General features: G+C 37.0%; 2 protein-coding genes across 2 annotated transcripts; one reads left to right on the forward strand and one right to left on the reverse strand.

Annotated features, from left to right (window-relative positions):
- Positions 1 to 281: 281 nt before the first annotated feature.
- LOC133528102 (NPC intracellular cholesterol transporter 2 homolog a-like) lies at positions 282 to 7106 on the forward strand. Its single transcript, XM_061865324.1, has 3 exons — positions 282 to 475; positions 5562 to 5675; positions 6428 to 7106. Exons 1-3 carry the CDS (start codon positions 403 to 405, stop codon positions 6706 to 6708), a joined length of 468 nt encoding a protein of 155 aa, XP_061721308.1. The 5' UTR covers positions 282 to 402; the 3' UTR covers positions 6709 to 7106.
- A 2382-nt stretch (positions 7107 to 9488) lies between these two features.
- LOC133528430 (glucoside xylosyltransferase 1-like) lies at positions 9489 to 22695 on the reverse strand. Its single transcript, XM_061865817.1, has 6 exons — positions 22184 to 22695; positions 21787 to 22102; positions 20748 to 20940; positions 20148 to 20263; positions 18977 to 19159; positions 9489 to 18321 (listed from the first exon to the last, which is right to left on the reverse strand). Exons 1-6 carry the CDS (start codon positions 22366 to 22368, stop codon positions 17917 to 17919), a joined length of 1398 nt encoding a protein of 465 aa, XP_061721801.1. The 5' UTR covers positions 22369 to 22695; the 3' UTR covers positions 9489 to 17916.
- Between the last annotated feature and the right edge of the window lie 202 nt (positions 22696 to 22897).

Raw genomic sequence — 22897 nt, forward strand, 5'->3', positions numbered from 1 at the left:
AGATTACAAAGCGGTTGCATTGTTCGGTTTGTTTTATTGATTTACAAATCCGGCAGTTCCAACAATCCGGCAAATAAAAAAAAATCGGATACAGGATTACCGAGCGCCTCCTGTATTCATTAAAACAAAGTGTTTCAATAGTGTGAAATCTCGCTGTTTCTTATGATAATTGATATACCTAGGTATAAAACCAAATGTATAAAAACTATCTGACAACTAAGTAGGCATCCTTTCGTAACACGTGTAAATTTATAATTATATGCAAGTGTACAGTTGTGCATGAAATCGAAATACACAAACTCATAGTGCAACGTCGTAAATCTTTAGTTTTTTTGAGATGCGCAAACATCAGACAACCGGTCACTTGAATGGGCCGTTGCGGTAACATAGTTAGTTGCCACAATGGTCGCGCTGAGTGTGGTTGTGCTGTCGTGCCTGGCCCTCGCCGCCGCCACCGACGTCGACCAATGTCCAGGTAAGTCTTTACATAAGCCATTAAGAACACGACCTGCTTTCGTCTCGGATTGCGTTCGCAGAAATCATGCACTTGTATACTTAGCCTAATGTTCACTGCATAAGATACTGGTGAAACTAGTCATAACACTTAGGTAATTGGACTATTATCGTGAAAAAACTTAGCATAACGATCTATTGATTTAAAGGAGACAAATGGAGTTAACTTACATCACGTCAGTAATTAGGACAAATTTAGTAAACTTCGTTTTTATATCTAATACCTACACTAAAATGTCAAATCGTTTGGCCGATCTACTACCCAATTTAACTGGTTTTGTAAATAAAAATAGAACTTAGGTAAATACGAGTGTCAGGTTAGGTATCTATTATGCTAATTTGCAAAGGCAAACTTTGGCACAGCACAGTAAACTTATGAACTATTTATTGTAACCATACCTACTACTTCTATTTTTCTACTAAAGAAAGGTACCTAAAAGTATCCCTTAGGTTAACCCTTAAAATATTGATAATGGGGATAAATACCTACTTTCAAAAAATGGTTTTTGTTTAATGTTATACCCGTAGTTACGTTTATTCTTTCGCAAGTTTATTTTTTGTAAATTGAGTTTTGTGAAGGAAAATGGGAGGGATGGAACTTGTGCCCAAGAACGTAGTGACGGACGTTGTGTAGGACGACTGAGAAGACTTAAATGGGTGATGCTGATGAGTGATGACTTAAGTTTTTTTTTAATTTAATGTCGTGTGTGACGTAAACCAGGACTGGCAGCTCCTAGCTTTGGATCCTTCAATTTAAATACAAAACTACACCTTGCTTTGATACTAATCGTATCATCATTGTTATAATGTTTAAAAATTGATTTGGCAGCACACAACAAACTAAAAGTTTGTTCTAGCTACTGTAGATAGGTAGGTAGGAAGCAAGCTAGTTAATACACTTGCAATGGTTATGATACTTATGATTATAATTTGTACACACTCAACACAATTGAAGGCACTTTTTCTCACACTTGCTCGAGAAAGGTGTCATGCGCGTAGGCATAGGTATTTAGAGTACATAATAACCGATATTACTCCCGAGGGAGAAAATCTTTTATTGTATTAAGTATGTCATTAAGTCGTGCGAACCTTGAAGATTACAATATATATTATAAGTAAGGTGAATATTATGCGAATCAAGCTAATCCTACCTATTTATTTATACCTACTACATATACTAGATTACTAACTCATATGTATTCTATATACCGACCATTCATTATTGGTTATTAAACATATATTAGGCTGTTTTCAATCGTGGATGAAAAGTTGTATGACGTATGTAGGTAGGTAGTTAGATACAGTCGCCATCAGATATATCCGAACGGCCTAGGTGCTCACTAATATCTGAACACACTCTAACGCCTTGACATTGACAATAGAGGCGTGTTCAGATGTGAGCACTTTGGCCGCTCCGACTCTGATATATCTGATGACGACTGTTCTACATTGGTGCTAGTGTGACAAATTGCCAGATTGTGACAAATTTTCATACTTATTGTAACTTGTGACACAACTCGACATTAATATTGATTGGTTCACAGTAATGACTTGGCAGTTCATTTTTACCGTTATTTCCCCTCTTTGTTGATCTTAAGGAAAAAAGCTGTATTTTATCCTATTCGTCAACATAAAATATGAATAATAGGAAAATTAAACCAAAAGTCACTTAATAATACCCAACGCAGCCGCAGTATGTATGTTAGTAATTATGTTGACCTGACCTAAAATACAACCGCGTGCAAAAGTATTGCATCACTGCATTTTTTCGTCCGCACCCAATATCTTTGTAGTTCTATACTTACCCAAATCTGAAAATTTCGGTATCAACTGAAAGCTTATAATGTAACGCATTAAAAAATTCAAGGAAATTTCGAATATGAAGACTGAAGAAAAACTGAAAGTAGGTAGTCCCAAAATGATCCAAAAATAAATCAGGAAAATTATCGCGCCAGCATCGGGCCCCGTTGCGGGCCTCCTGGGTGTCAACTGCCAAGATAGCTTTCTTAAGTCTCCTTCTTATTGTCCACTCACTGGCAGCCACTCGTTCCTCACGCAGCTGGATGACAACGCTTGTCTGGGATCGATCTCGGAGAGATGTTGTGACAATGGAGCGGTCGTCTCTCTCTCTGATGTACACTTTCTGAGACCGCTTCTTGGTCTGGAAATAAAGAATCCAGGCCACTGGAACCTCTGGTAAACTCTATACAAACTGTAGATTGGATTCAGCTCGGCAGCTACTGAACGTTGGCTACGCCCCTCTTACAGGAGCTGGACGACTTGGCGGACTTAAGCTTCAGTGGTTTCCATTTTTCCAGGTCTTCTTCACGGGTAAATATGCGGAAAAGTGTACCAGTCGATTTCTGATAAGTGCCTTAAAAGTTGTTTTCCTACAGGGGAGGGGTTGCCCTCCCCTACCCCTTGTTTTACAGGTGTTAACACTGTTAACTCGAGAAAATGCCAATAATCTGAAAAATACTGATCCATGTTTTTTAACTTTCCGTAAAGCCAACCGGCTTGTGGCCGTACAAATGTGAAATGCGCTACGACTCCGCCTGTTCGGTGGCAATCGTACTTTAACTATAATATAAACTTACTAAATTCCAAAAAGATAGGTATATCTTTTCTTTACTAAAATCATCGCGGTACAATAACATATCAAAATAATAATAAAAACTTCGAAACACGACTAGTGTGGTAGGCATTATAAAGTTATACCAGTGGTGGGCACAGTACGGCCCGAGGGCCAGCTCCATTTTATCCGGCCCGCCGCAAGTCCCTCGAAATAATTTGTGTAAGTATGACCCGCGAAATAATAAAAAAGCATTTTTGCTGCAATTCTCGCCTTCCTCTGAAATGTTTTAAGCTTTCAGGCTCGCCATGAAAAAAAGTTTGCCCACCACTGAGTTATACTAAGTAGGTATGGAGTGTGGATTTAAGAGGAGAGAAATCTCTTATGATAGAACTGTTGCAAAAGTGTCCAGCTATCGGCTATAAATAATAGTTCCAAATGTCTCCACAGTAGCGCTAGAGTAGCTAAGAACCTAGGCGTTATTGACGGAGTGAAGCTGTCTATGATTTGATTTTTTTGTTCAAGTACTGTAGGTATTGTAGCGCCACCTATTTAAGGTTTTTTGATGACGCTTTTTGGTACATGGAGATTACTTTCCTTACCTCCACCTTCCATATAAGTAGGTGCAAAAGAATACTAGTATAATGACGTATAAAAGAGAATATACGAGCATCTACGACGTCCAGCTAAGATTCTTACATCAATTATGATTAGAAGGCTGCACAATCGCGGGAAAAAAGTGATTATGAACAAAACAATGGCGGCCAACCGTGTCGGCCGTTCCTCTACTTACAGGCGTATTCTGATTTTAATAACAGGTTAAGAATCAGATCTAGATTAATTATATAATATATAGATAGGATCGGATCTGTCATTGTCATCACTTTTGACACTGACAGATCAGATTAATATCTAATCCTTAACCTAACTATTAAAATCAGAATAGGTACGCCGGAACTATAGATTTAATATAGATTTACAACAACTTGTTTTAGTAGTTGTTCCGGTTACGTCCAAAATGCACAAAGAGCGCGCTTAACACATCTTGTCCATGGCTCAAATAAACTGCCTAAATAATTAATAATCAGCTATGCTATAGGCTATATGTAAAGTCTAATCGAATTACACTAGTTTTGTACTTTTCTTGTAAGTTAATGTTTAAGTCCATTTAATTTATTTTGACGCGATATATCGCGGGACCGACCGTCCCATGATGATCATGCTTTTCGCCGAAATACATATTTGATTGATGTTTGATTGTGGCTTGTATGTACAGTCACGGAATTTGAATGTTTGTCTCCTTTAAATCTTAATGCCAATTCATAGAATCGAAAAGAAATCGCTCACGTAAGCAAGTTCTGTGAGGTAAATATCTTTGATTTCGTATAAAAAGATGCAATTCTCTCTTCTAGTTTTTACAGAGTGACAAAGAATACATTTTGATTTATTTGTGCATCACATCATGAACATCATGCATCATTCATTATGATTTTTTCATTCATTATGCATTCACAGTGCCTTGGATTTATTCTAATGCTGTGTTACTTATTTAAGTAATAAAATAAAATGTTTCGACTCTGTGTTGATTAATCAGTCAGTCAGTAAGGACACAATCATTTATAGGTACATACACCGTGGGCTGATAAAACGCGACAGATTTTAATTTTATTTTAGGCACGTACCTATTCCTGAAGTCATAGAAGCAAATTGCGTTTTCAGGACACGACACGAAAAAAAAAGCATTACAACGAATAAGTACTGTTTTTTTTATTTGCAGATAAAAATTACTAGTTTCCTTTAAAACTTTAATGTCAGTCAGTATGTATGTTATGTCTAACTAAAGTGGCAGCGTCACAGCTTTTAGCGTTTTCACTAAGTTATTATACTCGTAGAACAAATTATCACAAGAATTGTCATTAAATCTAAATCAAATCAAATTTTAGAAAACTTTGTATGTCATTTTGGTCTCTAAATGCGGTCAAAAACACACCATTAAAATCAGCCGGGTTTTATCAACCCACGGTGTACAGATAACCTTCAACAGAATGACATCGAAATAAATGAACAATCGATTTAAAAAACGCGTAAAAATCAGGAACAAAAAGAGATGATACGCATGAATATTTATACCTATCCAACGCAACCCAAAAGTGACAACCAGTACCAATACCCACCTACATAACATACAACACGTAACGTTTAATATCTTTAGGTATAAGTACGAAAATATTCGTACATACTCATACTCATGCATAAAAGATGAAGATTATGATAACTCGCGTACACAGGCCTACTTGTTAGGTGTAAATAGGCATTAGTTGCGTCAAAATGTTTAACTATCTTCAAAATTGTAGTTGCATCCCTGTTTTGTAATTGTAATTTCGCAGCTCACTGTACATATTTAAACGCGCTTGTATGGTAGAATTGTTTGAGGGTGATAGTGGCCTTACTATAAATTATACCCACTGTTTTGCAGGTGGTCGGTCCGTTGAGACCCTCAGGAGCGACGTCGTTCTGACGCCGTGCAAGAAGCTACCATGCAAGCTCAAGAAAAACACCAGGCAACAAGTCACTTTTAAATTTAAAACAGGTAAGCGAGTTACTTTGACTTTTATTTCTTTATTTTTAATATCCTGTGTCCCTCATAAGGCGCAGTGTACATTGGATCGATATTTATTTCGTGTTTGAGTTCGCTCCACCTCCATGTCTTCCCAGTGGCCTCCGCTTCTGCAATAGTAGTCTTCTGCCAGATGAGCTCTATAGAGGATTATGACCAAGATGCCTTCATACCGTGTCTTCGACTCTTACTGGCGCTTGATGTGTTAGCCAATCGGAGTCGCATTTCAGTATTTCCAGGACTTGTAATATTGGAGGATTTCTTGGGCCGGGCCGGTAGTTGGTATATACACCACATACCTGCCGTGTACCCGGCGGAGGCAGCTATTGATTGATGCACCCATGCAGGACGGTTTTTACATTAAACCGAGAATTCCTTAACCAACTTTCCAAGACTACCTGATTACCATATACGGGGCGGAGGTGGAGTTGTGTGCGATGGGTCGCTATTGGTAACATGCAGTCAGATCAGAAGTACCCGGCATCGACCACGGAATTTAGATGTAGTTACTGAGTGTAACCACTCCAGCCTGCTTATTTTGAATTTTATAAATGCTTAGTATAGATATTCATAACGTACTTTAACTGCATACCAGGAAAACGAGTCATTAACGTTTGTGTCTGAGTAAAAGATTATAAATTAAAAACCCTGAGCACGTAGATCTCGACAATAGAATGAATGTATCATATAACGATACGTAAACTAACAGGAAGTTTTATTTCTAGATAAGGAAATTAAAGATCTGAAGAACCACGTGCAGGCGGAGGTGTTCGGAGTGCCGCTGCCTTTCGTAGGTGTGGACGGCAAATCTGTGTGCGACAAGCTTGAGACGGAGGCCGGAGAGAAGGCCTCCTGTCCGCTGGCTGCCGACACTACTTATGTCTACAAGGACTCGTTCCCTATTGAAACCTTTTATCCAAACATAGAAGTAAGAGTGCACTGGGCTCTGCAATCGCACGGGAAAGATGTCGCGTGTTTTGAAGTACCCGCTAAAATAAGCAATTAATATATTGGAGATGTTTTCTTCTTCTTAAAATTAAAAAAATGTTAAAAATAGATTCATTTGATTTGAAAGTTTCGTAACAACTGAGTCCATTTTGATGATTCTTGGCCATATTTGGGCAAAAACAGAATCGTAAGGTATATGTCGCTTATGATGAGAGGTTTTGGTTTACATAAGTATTATAAATTGTTAAAGAATACATTTCTTTAAATTCTGTTTAGTTAGACGCTGATACATCTGGGTATTCGAAGTAGAAAATAAGTATAGGTACAAGAAGAATTGCATAGAAAAGCTCAAGTATCTCGAACAAAAAAGTATAAGCCATGTTCATGCTTTAAATGGAATGCAATAATTAATTTAATAAATGGAAGACAAGTGTTTAATAAAACTGCTCGTACTTACTGCTTGTGTTATTATTTAAATTCTAATTTATTCGCTAACCTCACGATACAACCCGCCAATCAGTGCGTAAGGTAAGATAAATAAAACCGGCCAAGAGCATGTCGGGCCACGCTCAGTGTAGGGTTCCGTGGTTACTCTTCCGGCACAATAAGCTAAACTGGAGCTTAAAGTATAGTAAATTGTTAACCAAGGGATGAAACGGTACCTTTCACGCGAGTTAAATAAAAAGGCGAATTTGCATAATCAGTACCTAATTAAAGTAAGTCTTTTTACTATGAAGGGGAAACTTTTTGCGATAACTCAAAAACAGCTAAAGTGATCATGTCCGCTATAGTTTTCATTTAATGTCTTTCTTAAGCTCTACTTCCACGATTTTTTTCATATTTTTTGGACCTATGGTTCAAAAGTTAGAGGGGGGGGGGACACATTTTTTTTTCTTTCGGAGCGATTATCTCCGAATATATTCATTTTATCAAAAAATGTTTGTTGAAGACCCCTATTAGTTTTGAAAGACCTTCCCAACGATACCCCACAATGTAGGGTTGAAGCAAAAAAAAAAACACCCCCACTTTACGTGTAGGGGAGGTACCCTCAAAAAAATTAAATTTTTAGATTTTATTGTACGACTTTGTCGGCTTTATTGATTTATATATCCATGCCGAATTTCAGCTTTCTAGCACTAACGACCACGGAGCAAAGCCTCGGACAGACAGACAGACAGACGGACATGGCGAAACTATAAGGGTTCCTAGTTGACTACGGAACCCTAAAAAAGCCCAAGTTATAAGTAAATACTAATAAGTAGGTTAAACTCGTTACTTTTTTTATTACTGCCCCAACAATTGGCTAGAAGAAATATCAAACAGGATCTCATGAAAATCAGTGACATTGCTCGAGAGCGAAACTTGGAATCTCTCATATGGTTAATGAAATAACATAGGTTTCTTCTTACTTATACACGCACAGTAATAGTCTGACTGCGTAGGTAGTCCTACATGTGCAACAATTTAAAATTCTTTATTTGAATATATATTTATATATTCATTGGAGCAATAGCAACCAACCATTATATTAGAGCGGCTAACTATTAGCTGTAGGTACCGCTGTTTTTCCTAGAGTTACTTTTTATCTTTTATTTTGTTTATTCATTGGTACCACTACACACTATAAATCTATGCCACTACATATCTTATTATGCAATTGTCCTCAAGCAACGATTTTATAATAGCGACTTATTATGACCGTAAAGCTGCGAACGGGTGCAAGGTGAGTCGCATGAGGAACCAGTTTTGTCGAGATTAGATCTCGGTCGTGGACTTTTTGTCGTCGGCGGCGTCCCGCCATCGCCATGCCTGCTCGAATATTCCGAAGCTTGCATTTCGCAGACGAGTCGAATGATCAGATAAGCCAGAGTAGCTGCGACCTCCTGATCTCTCCGTAATAGGACTGCACGCTCATATTATTAAAATATCGAGCTTTCGCCTCGTTGACGGTCGCCGCGATTGGAATACATAATTGCATCAGTGTGAGTAGTGACGGTGACGCATTCCATGCATCGACAGCATCCGAATACTAAGCGGATCGCGATCGTCCACAAAACAATGGATTTAATATAAAGTTATGTTTGTTTTATCTTGTGACTCGATGGCGCATGAGACATGAGTAACATATATATTATTCCAACTGAGAGATATTGCGCGTTAGGTCTTAGGTGGTTATCAGACTGACTGCGATTCGCGCGTGACGTCGCACCGATGTTTTTTTTTTTTTTTTTTTATACCACGACGGTGGCAAGCAAGCATACGGCCCGCCTGGATGGTAAGCAGTCACCGTAGCCTATGGACGCCTGCAACTCCAGAGGTGTTACATGCGCGTTGCCAACCCTTTAAAAATCTGTACACTCCTTTTTTGAAGAACCTCATACTGTAGACCCTCGGGAAAACCTCGGCAGGTAGCTCATTCCACAACCGGAGCGTGCGCGGGAGGAAGTTCCTCTTAAACCGCACAGTGCGTGACCATTTAGATTCTAGGGTGTGAGGATGAACATCCTGCCGACGGCGGGCGGTGCGGTGATAGAAAGTAGCCGTGGGCATCATGTCAAACAATTCTTCAGAGCACAGCCCATTGTACAAGCGGTAGAACACACATAAGGAGGCAAAGTCTCTCCTTAGACTTAAAGGTTCAATACCGCTTGTGAGTTTGGGATCGTCGACGATTCTTACAGCACGTCTTTGAACTGAGTCGAAGGGCCCAAGCTGGCATCCAGACAATGTTTGAGCGAGACAACATCGGAGCGACGTGCAAATCGCATCCAATGTGACAACGGCCTTAGTAGTGAACACGTTAATCACCCCAACAATGTTAAAATGATAAATATGATAATCTTTGTTTATTTCATGTCTTTATTAAAATAAAGGTAAAAAATGACATTCAATAAATAAAAATACATAATGAGGCAGTCAGAATACTAATAATAACTATATTATATACATATCTAGGTATGAATACACGTACTTAATGATTTCAAACAATGTGCTAAAAGAGACTCGGACACGGCTAGCATATTGCAGCATTTCGTAATTTTAACAGTTTAATAGGTTATATTTTTTTACAAATATTTCAAAGCTCTTAGTGGTCCTTAATTTTTTCCATTATGGACTTTTTAAGAGCTCAGAAAGCATTTAGCATAACTAATTATTTGATCTGGTTAGCCAAAAGCATATATGAATTTCATGAGAAGATTTTTTCGGTTTCGTCTCCGGTCTGCATAAAAGAAACAAAGGCTTTTGTTCAACAAATTAGTGCCCAAGCTAAAAAAAAAATCTCCTAAAATTCATACTATAGTATGAGTTTTTACTTATAATAAAAATGTAAGGTGGGGTAAGACTATCACCGGGACAAGACAAGAACTTGTATGGAGTACTCAAGTCCTCATACTGTTTGTCTTGCCCCGAACAAAATAAACTATGCTCGTTTATTCGTCTTACCTTATGTAAAAACTTAATAAATTCAAATACGTCATTGTCTTAAGAATTAAGATCATGGTTCTTTGTCTGCAATGTTAAGAATTGAATTGAGATAAACTCATCGATGTCTATAGCAAGCAGCACCTTAATTAATGTAATTTAAAGCTGAATACGAGAATCTAATCATATATGCAAATATTTAAAAAATATGTATTTAGTAGTAAATAGTTAATTGTTTTACAAGGGAGAAAAGTTGTTGTTTAACTCGTCTATCTTACTTTACTCCTAATCTCAGATATCAATATGGAAAACAACAGGGAAAGATAACAAAATTGAACCACGAGCTTAACCAGTGGCACAAAAGTGGAATCTGGGGAGTTGCGAGGGTTTCATTTCAAGGCACGAGGGTTTAAACCAATTTAGCTCCTGAGTCGAACACAAAAACATTACAAATAAATTGCAACATTCTTATAGAATTGTAACACTGACAATGTACGATTAATACGAAAAATTAATATGAAAATCAATTTTTAAAATACAAAGAGACTTAAAAGAGCCTTTACAAGCTGGCGTGGTGAAAATATTGTTTTCGCTTAAAACTTAATTTAATCCTTCGCAAATGGAATGAAACCTTTATATGTGACATAGGCTATGTTACATAGCCAACATTGGTATATACATATTGACTCTAGTTACCAATTAGCCATGCCAACTTTATTACACATTATATCAACGAGCAGGGTTGCCATACGTCAGGATTTCCCCTGACATATACCTAAGGATTTTTGATGCTTTTGTCGTTGTTACATTTGTGCGTTACATTTCCACATTTGGTCTATACGATCTAACACGCGCGTATGAGCACGCTTGTATAAAACGCTAGTCTGAAACTGCCCTAAGAGGCTAATGGACGTGACAACTGCCACTCGGGCCAATAATGCATACTAATACATACATAAACTATAGTCATTCTAAAGTAACATATCTGAACTGTAATTAATGTTGTAGGTAAAGAATAGACACTTATGCTCACACCCATACACCTTTATGGCTAAACGTACAAATAACGATGTGTTACCACACTAGTTCTGTTTCTCCTTGCAATTACTTTAGCAAAGTAATAAAAAAAATATGTCTTGTTTGTAATTCAATAAACAATGTCATGAAGATTATCTTAAGTGCTTGTGTTAAAGATGCTTGGCTTGTAAATTTATTTCGTGCCAAAAAGTATTTTATTAAAAACATATATTAACTATGTTGAAATAGGTCTTAACTAAACGCAACATCACCTAGAATACCTAGATTAATAAGCCTATAAATACTTTAAATGACAAGTAATCTACAACTCAACGTAAAATATATTAGATTTTTTCTATCTTACGCGCAATGCGCACCATAAAAATAGCGAGTATAAGGTATAAGTATAATGTAACTAACCGCAAATGTACAATCATAAAACACGCTATCCTCCATCTTTATTCTTGTTTTATGGTTCTTTATACAACTTAGTAATTATTTAGATGTAGGTAGTATAACATCTCAACTAGTTTACCTGTACAACATGCGTGCAATATCTGACGTTGGCTTAGCAAGGAATATAGATTTAGGTTAAATAGAGACGAATGTACTCATATTTTCTAGTGTATCATCTCATACTCTGGTATGACTTGTTTGAGAAAAAGTGACTTTTAAGTCTATTTGAATGTTAGGATGAAGATTCTCACTGTTATGTAGTTTTGCATGCCCTATACTAGATCAAGGCTTTAATATTATGTATCATTTAAATTAATTTAGTAGGTACGACTTCCGTTGGTTTAACGGAGCCCTCTAATAAATGATAAGTAGTCTACTCTGATTTTTGGCTTGGGAACTCCGAATTTAAGTAGCGATTAAGATTAGCGACACAGATTAGAAACGGACTCCGGGTATAGTCGTTAGATTTGTAGCTGGGCCCTAACGGCTTATCCTTTGTCTATTGTTAACTATCACTTTAATCGGTTATTTAATTACAACTCCTATGGTAATTGAAATAAGATTCAAAATGAACAAATGGAAAAATAATTTGCTATTTCTTGTGTGGTCCCTATACGGTTACTGAGTGCCGGCGAGTCGAACGCTACCGAACCCGTCTAAAAAGTGTCCTTGATATGCATAACAAAGGCGCGTTATCGGAGAGCACACCTACACTGGTGTTTTGAGCGTTGGACTAGCCCGCGCTCAGGTGCCAATAAGAATTATACGACCCTTTTTTTGCAGGTAGTAGCACGCGCGGTTTTAGTTAACAATAGACAAAAGATTAGCCGCTTCGGGCCAGCTTCAAATCGAACGACTATAAATTTTACTTTCTTCCTCTTTTCAATCGCATCGTCGGCAGACAAAAGGGAGTATCTGAGTATATGTCCGTTTTCTCCTTGATTTGCTCAATTTCTGCATTTTTAGGTCCAAGGTTCATTGGAAACCGAATGATACGAACCAATAGCATTTTAACGACTAAAAAATTGCGTGAAATATGACTTTTAAGAAGACAATCCAAATCGGAAACTCGTTTTTTATCAGTAGGTGCCACTTTTAAAATCAATTTGGATAAAATGTTAACACTTAGATACCGAATAGTAGCCCCTATGTATAATAATGTGGAAATCTATTCGCCGCGATAACTAGCCAATACGTATACGGAAGTAAAACAAATAAAAATTGCTACAGCAAAATTTAGACCAGTGACTAATTAATTGGTTCTTATCCTTTCGTTGATCAAATCAGGTACCTATTTCCAGGACCACGGGTTAAGATAATCACGGTGTAGGGTCAGATGTACTTAGCAGTATGATGATGATGACTCCTGACCGATTTCGGCCACAGCGACTGTGTTCTGGAGTGGACATTTTTAATTACTGTTAACAGAGTGTAGCTGTCCCACTCTCTGCTGCACTTTTAGATGGCTCGCGTAACCAACCTTCCTACTAAATTTCCGAGCGCATTTTAGGCACGTCAACACACCACCTACATAATTGTAGGAAATAAATTTTGAGTTTGGAGTTTGGTTTGGCTTAACAGTATGTCACCGTTAAAGCATTCGTTAAATTTTATTGTATCATAGTTCACTAATGAGTGACGCTATCAGTCCGCTAATTGTGATTGGCGCTTCGTCCACTCCAATACCTCCCTTGTAATTTCCATTTCATAAGCTCTCGGCGGTACTCAGAATATGTCTGCGGTTGCGTCTAATTACAAACCATTTACTACTCTTTACATTTAGGTACATATACCGTCGAGGTTATCACTTATCAGATAGAAGACATATTTTCTGAGAATGGAAAACTTCTGACAAGATTTAATATAAACCGTGCGTCATTAACTAATAATTAATGAACTAAGAGCTAGCTCCTACCTACATATATGATAATGAGAGCGATGGAACTGGTCTAGTTAGTTTACTAATAAATTTAGTTTTGATTCGCGAATCTGGCAGCTGTCCATCGGTGGATGCCAGAGTGACAAGCCAACAAATAACTGAGGTTATAAAATCACCGAAGTAAAAAAAATCGCGAGTTCTTGGTTTGATTGAGTTTGTTTTGTACAATTGGAATAGGTATAACATTGCCAGACATTTTTATAAAGTAAATAAGTACCACCTGCTGTTTTCTTAATGATATGTTAAGCCAGTGTCATTCAAGCGCCAAATAAAATCATGAGCAATCGAAAAATGTGTGCCACCTCTTTGCTGGCTTGCTACTCTGGCCTACATCAATAAATAGCTGCTAGATTTCCCGGATCAAGTACTTAATATCTATAGCGTAGCGTAGCAATAAAACTAGAGCATTTTCCGAGGTCAGCTCGTTGTCTATAAATATATGCATATGCTACGATAAAGCCAATTAACAGTAAATAAATGTAAACTTATACACAGTAATATATCAGTTGGTCTCTTGGTAACAACAATGGATGAATTTAATTTAACATAATACCCTAGTGCAGCAGTTCCCAAACCATGGGACGCGACCCATTGGTGGGTCGCGAGCGAAATTTGAGTGGGCCTTGTAACATTAGACGACATGCCAACAACAAAATGCAGTTGCTTGTTTGATGAAGCTATAAAAGTACTACTTACTTTCAGTACTCCATAGCTATGTAAGGCCAGATTTTAGGCAATGATTAGGTGGGTCCTGAACTTGGCCGGTTTTGTTAGGTGGGTCGGAGCCCAGTCAACTTTGGGAACCACTGCCCTGGTGAATACTATGATATTATATTAAGGCAACATTTCAAATACTTTAAATCTTAATTGTATAAATATAATACATTGGTGACATTTGTGTCTCAGAAAAAAACTACCTTAGAGCAGTAAACGTCGCAAAGTGTTTCATAATATATGTTATATTACAAGTGAACTATATGTATCTTACTTGTAATTAATAGTAATGATAAATAGAATCACTGTACGGCCACATTAAGGTCCATTTTTCCGAAACACAACTTTTATTAGCTAACGTAAACACGGAAATCAAACACTAAAATATGAGTACTCAATTTCTTCTCAGATTAATGTAATACATTTAAATACCTTAGCTGCTCACTTAATTAAGAGTCACATGAATCTTGGCGCCGCCATACAATCGAAGTTTAGCTCTCATTCTGAAATTACATTATGTAATAACATGAAATTTCTGTTACCGTCAACCGGGGTGAATAAGGCTAGCTGGGATTAATAGGGACAAAACTTAAAATGTGATTTACCTGACAGTTTCTTTAAAAAAATCTTACACTTTTGAAATGAAATCGTTTATTCACAATGAACATATGGTAACATAAGATCTTAAATTACAAGCATTGTGTCCCATGATATATTCAGTCCATGTAGACATGTGAACAGTTGTCAGTGATAACTTGTTTTTTTTTATATACCACGACGGTGGCAAACAAGCATACGGCCCGCCTGATTAGATCACTCGGTCAATTAAAATAAATTATATTTATATGATTAAATATAATTTAACATCAACTAATAAGAAATAATTTAATGAGGAGTCAATAGCATGAAAATATTAAAATTACAAAAAAAAAAAAAAAATAGGATGAAATAATTATAAAAGATTTTCAGATATCAATTAACATTTAAAACGTATGCAATAAAAATTCGTTTATACTGTAAAAACAATTGTCAATTAGTATTTTATACAATGTCTTTTAGAATTCATTAATAGGCAATATCTTTATTTCAGCTGGTATTTTATTGAATATATTAATACACATACAATACGCGCTTTTTTTTCCGAAGTACTAACTTGCTAGTAGTTGGCAATGCTAACCTTCAGCGTCTATGTGACCGTGTTGTTTCTTTGTCTCCTGTGAAGGTGAATAGTTCAATATTCAGTTTTACAAAAATGCATATCTCGTAAATATAGAGGCAAGGGAAGGATAGTAGTGTATGCTTAATAAATAACGGTTTTTTTTTAATATTATAGGACATTCTTACACAGATTGACTAAATCCCACGGTAAGCTCAAGGAAGCTTGTGTTGTGGGACTTGTGGGTACTCAGACAATGATATATATAATATACAAATACTTAAATACATAGAAAACACCTATTTGTGACTCGGTAACAAATATCTGTGCCCATCATACAAATAAATGCCCTTAAAGATAAAGATAGTTTATTTTCCAAGTAGGCATATTACAATGCACTTATATACGTCAAATAAAGCTACGTCGGCTCTCACCGGGATTCGAAACTAGGACCATTGGCTTCATAGGTAGGGTCACTACCCACTAGGCCAGACCGGTCGTCTAAACTTAAGACATTTATTATATCATTCTATTGAAAATACCAGTAGATTCAGTATAATATAATTTGTGTGGGTATTTTTGTCAGGTAAATCATATTTTAGAGACCGGTCGTCTAAACTTAAGACATTTATTATATCATTCTATTGAAAATACCAGTAGATTCAGTATAATATAATTTGTGTGGGTATTTTTGTCAGGTAAATCATATTTTAGATTATGTCCCTATTTACCCCAGCTGTTCCTATTCATCCCAGTTGACGGGATTAGTTTCAGTTGCTATAAATTTAAATACAAAGCGAGTAGCAGTTTCATATACAAAACTCGCTATATTTTCTTTGTATATACTAGAGTCAGACCTAGATAAGTTCGCAGCGATTTTGAATAGCCTAGACGGTGCAAGCGTCAAGTAAACGTCATAATTTCATAGAAGTCTGACGTTTAATAACCCATCAGAATCTCTGCCAACTTATCTTGTTTGGACTCTATATACCATTTTTAGCAACTAAATCTACAATTTTTGGCGGTGGGTTCATGTGACTCTAAATCTAATCTTAAGCGGCTGAAACTATCTTATTAAACTAAGATACCTGTATTTTGTTTGTTGGAAACTAGCTGACCAATCGGGTCCAATCACGTCATTATATCCTTACAATATTTATAACGCACGAAAAAAGGTAAGTTTACGCAATGGTACATTTCCTCCGATAGTCAAAGGAATGTAATAGGTAATTTACAGTGAAATTTCAATAATCCGGCACTAAAATAGGGATGCACGTGGTCCTTCTACGCCCAAATTTACTATGTGCGGTTACATTATCACTCTTGAATATTTTTATAAATGCCTAAAATCCAGATAACAGTACAATTTCCTTTGTATTTAGTTTATGAATATAGTGTATTGCTTCAACATACTAAAAAAATATCGATTAGTGCCAGATTAGTGAGATTGTCCTGTATTTGCAGACACAAAGTTACGGATTAAATCCAGTCATATTAAAATAAAAACTGTAGAATTAATGATAACTTCTAAAGATCATTTTCTAACCTTACCTCCGATCACCAACCTTAATTCTAGTTATTCACCTCATTGTAATGGTCCCTTCGCTCTTCAACTTCGTAAGATGAAGTCGCTACCTGTGAGAATTAAATACATGTTAGATTAGTGTTATTGAACGCGCGTCGAAACAAATTTCTCGATGATTTGGCCTAGAGGGAATAAAGCCGATGAAGCTAATGGTCCTGGATTCAAAACCCAGTAAGGATATTTATTTATGTAATGAGACAGATATTTGTTCTTGAGTCATGGGTGTTTTCTATGCATTTAAGTATTTATATATGTTTGTATTATATTTATCGCTGTCTGAGTACCCTACCCTTCTTCAGCTTACTGTGGGGCTTACTCAATTTGTGTAAGAATGTCCAATACTTATTTTAATTACACTCAAATTACATTTAAAAACATGCCTATAATATACTTTAATATATAATTAAACGAATAAACAGATGGAATGAGACACTTTAGCGTCTCTGTCATAATTTTAGCATAAAATTGTAAATTAATGATGCCTGTCGGGTTTCCTATGCAGCTTGGCTATTGTGGCCGTGGAGACCTTCAGGAAGGCGTCCTTGAGGTTGCCGCAGAGCGAGGAAGGCGCCTCCGTGAAGTAGTGCTCGAGTACGGCCGGTAAGTCCGAGGGGTCAGAGCCGACAGACCACTCCTTGATAGCCGGTATACTGCAAAGGTAACCTGTCGGGTTTCCTATGCAGCATGGCTATTGTGGAAGCGGAGACCTCCAGGAGGGCGTCCTTGAGTTTGCCGCAATGCGAGGACGGCGCCTCCGTGAAGTAGTGCTCGAGTACGGCCGGTAAGTCCGAGGGGTCAGAGCCGACAGACCACTCCTTGATAGCCGGTATACTGCAAAGGTAACCTGTCGGGTTTCCTATGCAGCATGGCTATTGTGGAAGCGGAGACCTCCAGGAGGGCGTCCTTGAGTTTGCCGCAATGCGAGGACGGCGCCTCCGTGAAGTAGTGCTCGAGTACGGCCGGTAAGTCCGAGGGGTCAGAGCCGACAGACCACTCCTTGATAGCCGGTATACTGCAAAGGTAACCTGTCGGGTTTCCTATGCAGCATGGCTATTGTGGAAGCGGAGACCTCCAGGAGGGCGTCCTTGAGTTTGCCGCAATGCGAGGACGGCGCCTCCGTGAAGTAGTGCTCGAGTACGGCCGGCAAGTCCGAGGGGTCAGAGCCGACAGACCACTTGATAGCCCGGTATACTGCAGAGTGTATATACCTGTCGGGTTTCCTATGCAGCCTGGTTATTGTGGCCGTGGGGATCTTCAGGAAGGCGTCCTTGAGGTTGCCGCAGAGCGAGGAAGGCGCCTCCGTGAAGTAGCGCTCGAGTACGGCCGGTAAGTCGGTGGGGTCCGAGCCGACAGGCCACTCCTCGATGGCTCGGTATACTGCCTGCAAAATTTGAATTGAATTGATTGAACTAGCCTTTATTCCTGACACATCATTTTTAATTATTTTTTTTATAGTTATATAATCCTGTAAAATGACTTGCCAATTATACTGTGTGTATAGAAGCAGTAAAAAGGATACATTTTTGGAGAGGCAGTAGCACCTTCCCTGTTCCATTACTGAACAACGATTACGTGAGAAGCAGATGCATTCCTAGATAATTCCTACGTTTTTGACATACTATTCATTTAGCGATTTGCTTTGTCTATTTTAATGCGTAATAGTAAGGAATAGATTTTTCTCCCATCTCTTGTATTCTCTGCCAGACTACCATATTTAGACTTGGTATCTAAGACACCGTGTCTTCAAAGAAAGAGTAAACAAAAGAAACTATTACCAGTTAACGGCAATCCCTGGTCAGTTTTTGGATAGTAACTACATTTAGCGACAGTATACCTACATATGCAATTGGGGTGAGACACTGTTTGTTTGAATGTATTTGTATGTGATTATTTAAAAAATCTGTCGACTGATTTTTTTTAGATTAAAATATTCTACCGCAAATATCTACAGGACATTGAGAATGATAACCTCATAACACCAGGCAGAATAGAATCTTTTCAGGCTTTACAACAAATAGCTGCCACTCATAGAATACCTCAAAAGCGGGCTGCTTGTGCGCGTGGAAGGCCTTCCTGCTGCCGTGCAGGAGGAACACGCCGTTGGTGGTAGCGTCGGGGCACGCGTCGCCGTACATGCACTGGTCCGTGCGGTAGTTGTAGCGGCACGAGAGCTCGAGCACGGCGCGGGGGTGGTAGTGGAATATCACGTTTATTATATCCTGTGAACAGAGATTAAGACAGGATATGCAAAGACAACTTGAGTAAATTAGAATGCTTTTTGACTACACAAGTTCAGAGCTACATTGGTATAGATTGGAATAAATTATCAGAAATCATTCATTTTCATTGATACAGTATGGAGATATTTACAATACAGTTTTACAGTTCATGCAAGTGTGCAAATTTATAATCAGTAAAATTATAAAAAAATATAAAATTATAAAAAGTCCCACTTTGTCGCTTGCCATAAGGACACCTTGACAGGTTATACATATAAGGGTACAAGCAAATCTGGTCCTTATGGCAAGCAACAAAGTGGAACATTTTGCCAGTTTCAGTCAAATATGAAGAACTTTCTTTATGTGTTAGGGTGGTCCAACTTTGTATGAAAAAAAAAGTGTAGCAAATTTTATCTCCACAAGGCTCCCTTTATTTTTATATGAATCACTAATAATTGTGCCAAATTTGAACTTATTTGCCAATAATTTTGTGATTTGCAATAATCTCATACAAACAAAAACATACAAAATTACAAATTAACATAAAAATATTTTTTTTGACCGGCATATTTTTTACACACTTATATAACTAATAGATAAAACGTAAATAGAGCCATTAAAACATATCCAAAACAGAATTATTGATGGCTTAATATTTTATTATCTACCATTTTAGTATGGCAGAATAGTTTCATTTAAAGCAACCTCCAAATGATGTTTATTTGCCTAAAATTTTGATATGGATAATTTCTGTGTATATTGGATAAAAAAAGACCCTTGTGGAAAAGGAATATTATTAACTTAATTTTTTTGGACCATCCTACTATGTATAATTGTATTACTTGTCCAGTTACAACATAGTTTTTAGTATTTTGTGAGGAGAAATGTTCATGTTTCAAGCACTTCAGTGAAATATCCAGAAAGTGACAATGAAACTTGTTTCCAATTCCTTATTTTCTGGCTTACATAGTAATGTACCCTTAATTACCTGATCTCCCCATGGTATGTACAATTTCCATTTAAGCATGATTGGGGTGACATAGTCAACCCAACCAAAGTCTCTCATTCTTGTCAAATTCATTAACATCACACCTGAATTTAGCCCTGAAAATATACAAACAATAACTGTTAAAGTTTACATGGACAAATGAGCTTATCTTCTAGGTCTTGTTTTAGTGATGCTAAAGTCAAATTTAAATTGAGCTGATGCTAGAATAAAATTTGATTGATTTGTCAATTTCATTATGCTTATACATAAGCAGCAGAGTCAGAGCAGGACACAAGTTACCAATCCAATAATATACATATCTGCAATGTCTTATACCAGCCACTTAAAGTGGTCATACTGAGCAACATTTACCATGGGACTATCCTCGAAATCGTGAAATAAAAATGACTCCCCCATACATTTTGGCTGGCTGATGTTGATATCTTGTATGGGAGAGTCAATTTTTTTAACATGATTTTGGGGTTTGTCTCACAGTTAAAGTTGTTCAGTATGACCTATATGACGTGTACCCACCCCACTTTCAGTGGCTGGTGTAACGTGTATAATAAGACAATAATAAAACTAAGATTATACACTCACCATACTTCCCATAAAATGGATGCTTGGCAAATCTAGGGTACCAAGATACATTTGGATTGTCATTTTCCAGGGCCATGGCAGATATTTGGGAGATGTTGAACAGGGAGAACTTTCGCCACAACTCATCAGCGGGGCCCAGGAACAGGGTGTCAGTGTCAACATAGATCATGGCATCAATGTGGGTGATCAGTTTCTGAAAAATTATATATTTTGTTATGACAGGAAAGGTAAACCAACTGAAATGTCTGTGTGAGACACTTTAGACAACATAAATAAATAAATATTATAGGATATAATTAAACAAATTGACTAAGTCCCACAGTAAGCTCAATAAGGCTTGTGTTGAGGGTACTTAGACAATGAACTTACTTACTTAGTATGAAATTGCAAGATGATAGGTCACATCACATTTATGAAATGAAATGAAATGAAAATCATTTATTTATGTATGTAGTGTATGTAGTTTATATTATTTGCTATTTATGTATGTGTATAATTTGGTATTATTATCTCTCAACTTCTATCACTCACAGCATCACCTCACTTGTTTTTTTTTACCTTGTCTCCACTACCCTGAGGTTGTCTGGAAGAGATCGCTCTTTAGCGATTAGACCGCCCGTTGTCTACCATAGTCTAAGTTGTATGTTTAATTTGTATGTCATTATGTTCTTTCATATTAGTGAGCAATAAAGAATATTTGTATTGTATTGTATCACATGTAGGTTTATAACGGAAATATGTGCTGTATGTTGCACTATGTGATCACAATTATAATAGAATAGATTAGATGATTTATTTCATGAAAGATAATTACATAATAAGTTTGCATTGATGTCAAAAATATAAGAATTTCTATCATGATCATCAAAATAAAATTAAAATAATAACAATACTAATAATATAAAATTATAGCTAAAATAAGGATTGTCAATACAACTCGAATAAGATTAAGTAGGTAAATACTTATAAAATCCAAAATATAAATTTACAATGTCAAAACTTACAAATAAGATCAAGCAAATGTTATAATGATTATTACCGGAATAAATAATCGTTGTGCAGCACATTTGCTGAATAAGTTCATCCAATCATCAACATGATCCTCAGGGAAGTTAATGCTGTGCAGCTCAAAATCAAGCTGGTAGTCGGTTAGCACTCTCCAGTTGCTAAGAGTGTCATTAAATTTCAATTTAAGATTGTCGTCTGTGAATATGACGAAGTGTACGGGGGTCTTGGTAAACAGTAACACTGATTTAACAACATTCAGGGATTCGTTGAATCTTGAGTCACACACGACGAACGACAAAACGATTCTGTTTATGGTAGTCTTCTGAGGTACAGTACTTTGAGGTTTTCTGAAAAAAAAGGACGTATTATATAAATAGTGCTATGCAAAAAAGATGAGAATATAAAATAGATTTTAAACGGTTACTTACAGCGTTAATAACTTAGTGTTCGTTGTACCCCGAGATCTATATACAAAGTTCTTCACATCATCATTACTAATCCAAGAGTATAAATAAATTATCATAAAACTAAAACCCAGTAAAACTACGATTTTGCAAAGAGGTAACCGTCTCATGATATATGTTAACGAATTAATTTCTAACTGAACATCCATCCATTGTTTGTTTACAGCTATTTCCTTTTTTCTTTAACTGTCAAAGTATGTCAAACGACATATCGTTCGAGGCAACAAGTGGTCTGTGGACTAGTCCGGTAAACGCATAGACATACAATATAAGGTAAACGCAATTTGTCAATCAGTAAGAATCAGGGGGCCTACCGCAAAAACCGAAATTCGCAAATTGCGGGGATCTTTCTCTTTTACTCTCACTAGGACCAAATTAGAGTGACAAAGAAAAATGCCCGCAATTGACGAACTTCGATTTTTGCGGTAGGCCCCCCGGGCGGCTACCGGGAAAATCGAAATTCGTCAATTGCGGGCATTTTTCTCTGTCACTCTGATTACGTCTTACGAAGAGTAAAAGGGAAAGATCCCCGCAATTTGCGAATTTCGGTTTTCGCGGTAGGCCCCCTGGAAAACCATTTCTTTCTTTTGAGTGCTAGCTGCTAGTACCAGCGTAAGACAAAGACAGTATAATTCTCTCTGTCTATGTTTGAAATAAGACTTCAATGAGACAGTCCTA

This window comes from Cydia pomonella, chromosome 19 (assembly GCF_033807575.1).
Source record: "Cydia pomonella isolate Wapato2018A chromosome 19, ilCydPomo1, whole genome shotgun sequence".
In the NCBI taxonomy this organism is placed as follows: Eukaryota; Metazoa; Arthropoda; class Insecta; order Lepidoptera; family Tortricidae; genus Cydia; species Cydia pomonella.

What these genes read in the sequence shown, in the direction of transcription:
- LOC133528102 (XM_061865324.1), top strand. Translation starts at nt 403, where the DNA reads ATGGTCGCGCTGAGTGTGGTTGTGCTGTCGTGCCTGGCCCTCGCCGCC. An exon ending in CGACGTCGACCAATGTCCAG is followed by an intron (nt 476 to 5,561) that starts GTAAGTCTTTAC and finishes ACTGTTTTGCAG; the next exon opens with GTGGTCGGTCCGTTGAGACC. An exon ending in CACTTTTAAATTTAAAACAG is followed by an intron (nt 5,676 to 6,427) that starts GTAAGCGAGTTA and finishes TTTTATTTCTAG; the next exon opens with ATAAGGAAATTAAAGATCTG.
- LOC133528430 (XM_061865817.1), bottom strand. Translation starts at nt 22,368, where the DNA reads ATGGATGTTCAGTTAGAAATTAATTCGTTAACATATATCATGAGACGG. An exon ending in AACACTAAGTTATTAACGCT is followed by an intron (nt 22,103 to 22,183) that starts GTAAGTAACCGT and finishes CTTTTTTTTCAG; the next exon opens with AAAACCTCAAAGTACTGTAC. An exon ending in TCCATTTTATGGGAAGTATG is followed by an intron (nt 20,264 to 20,747) that starts GTGAGTGTATAA and finishes GTATATTTTCAG; the next exon opens with GGCTAAATTCAGGTGTGATG.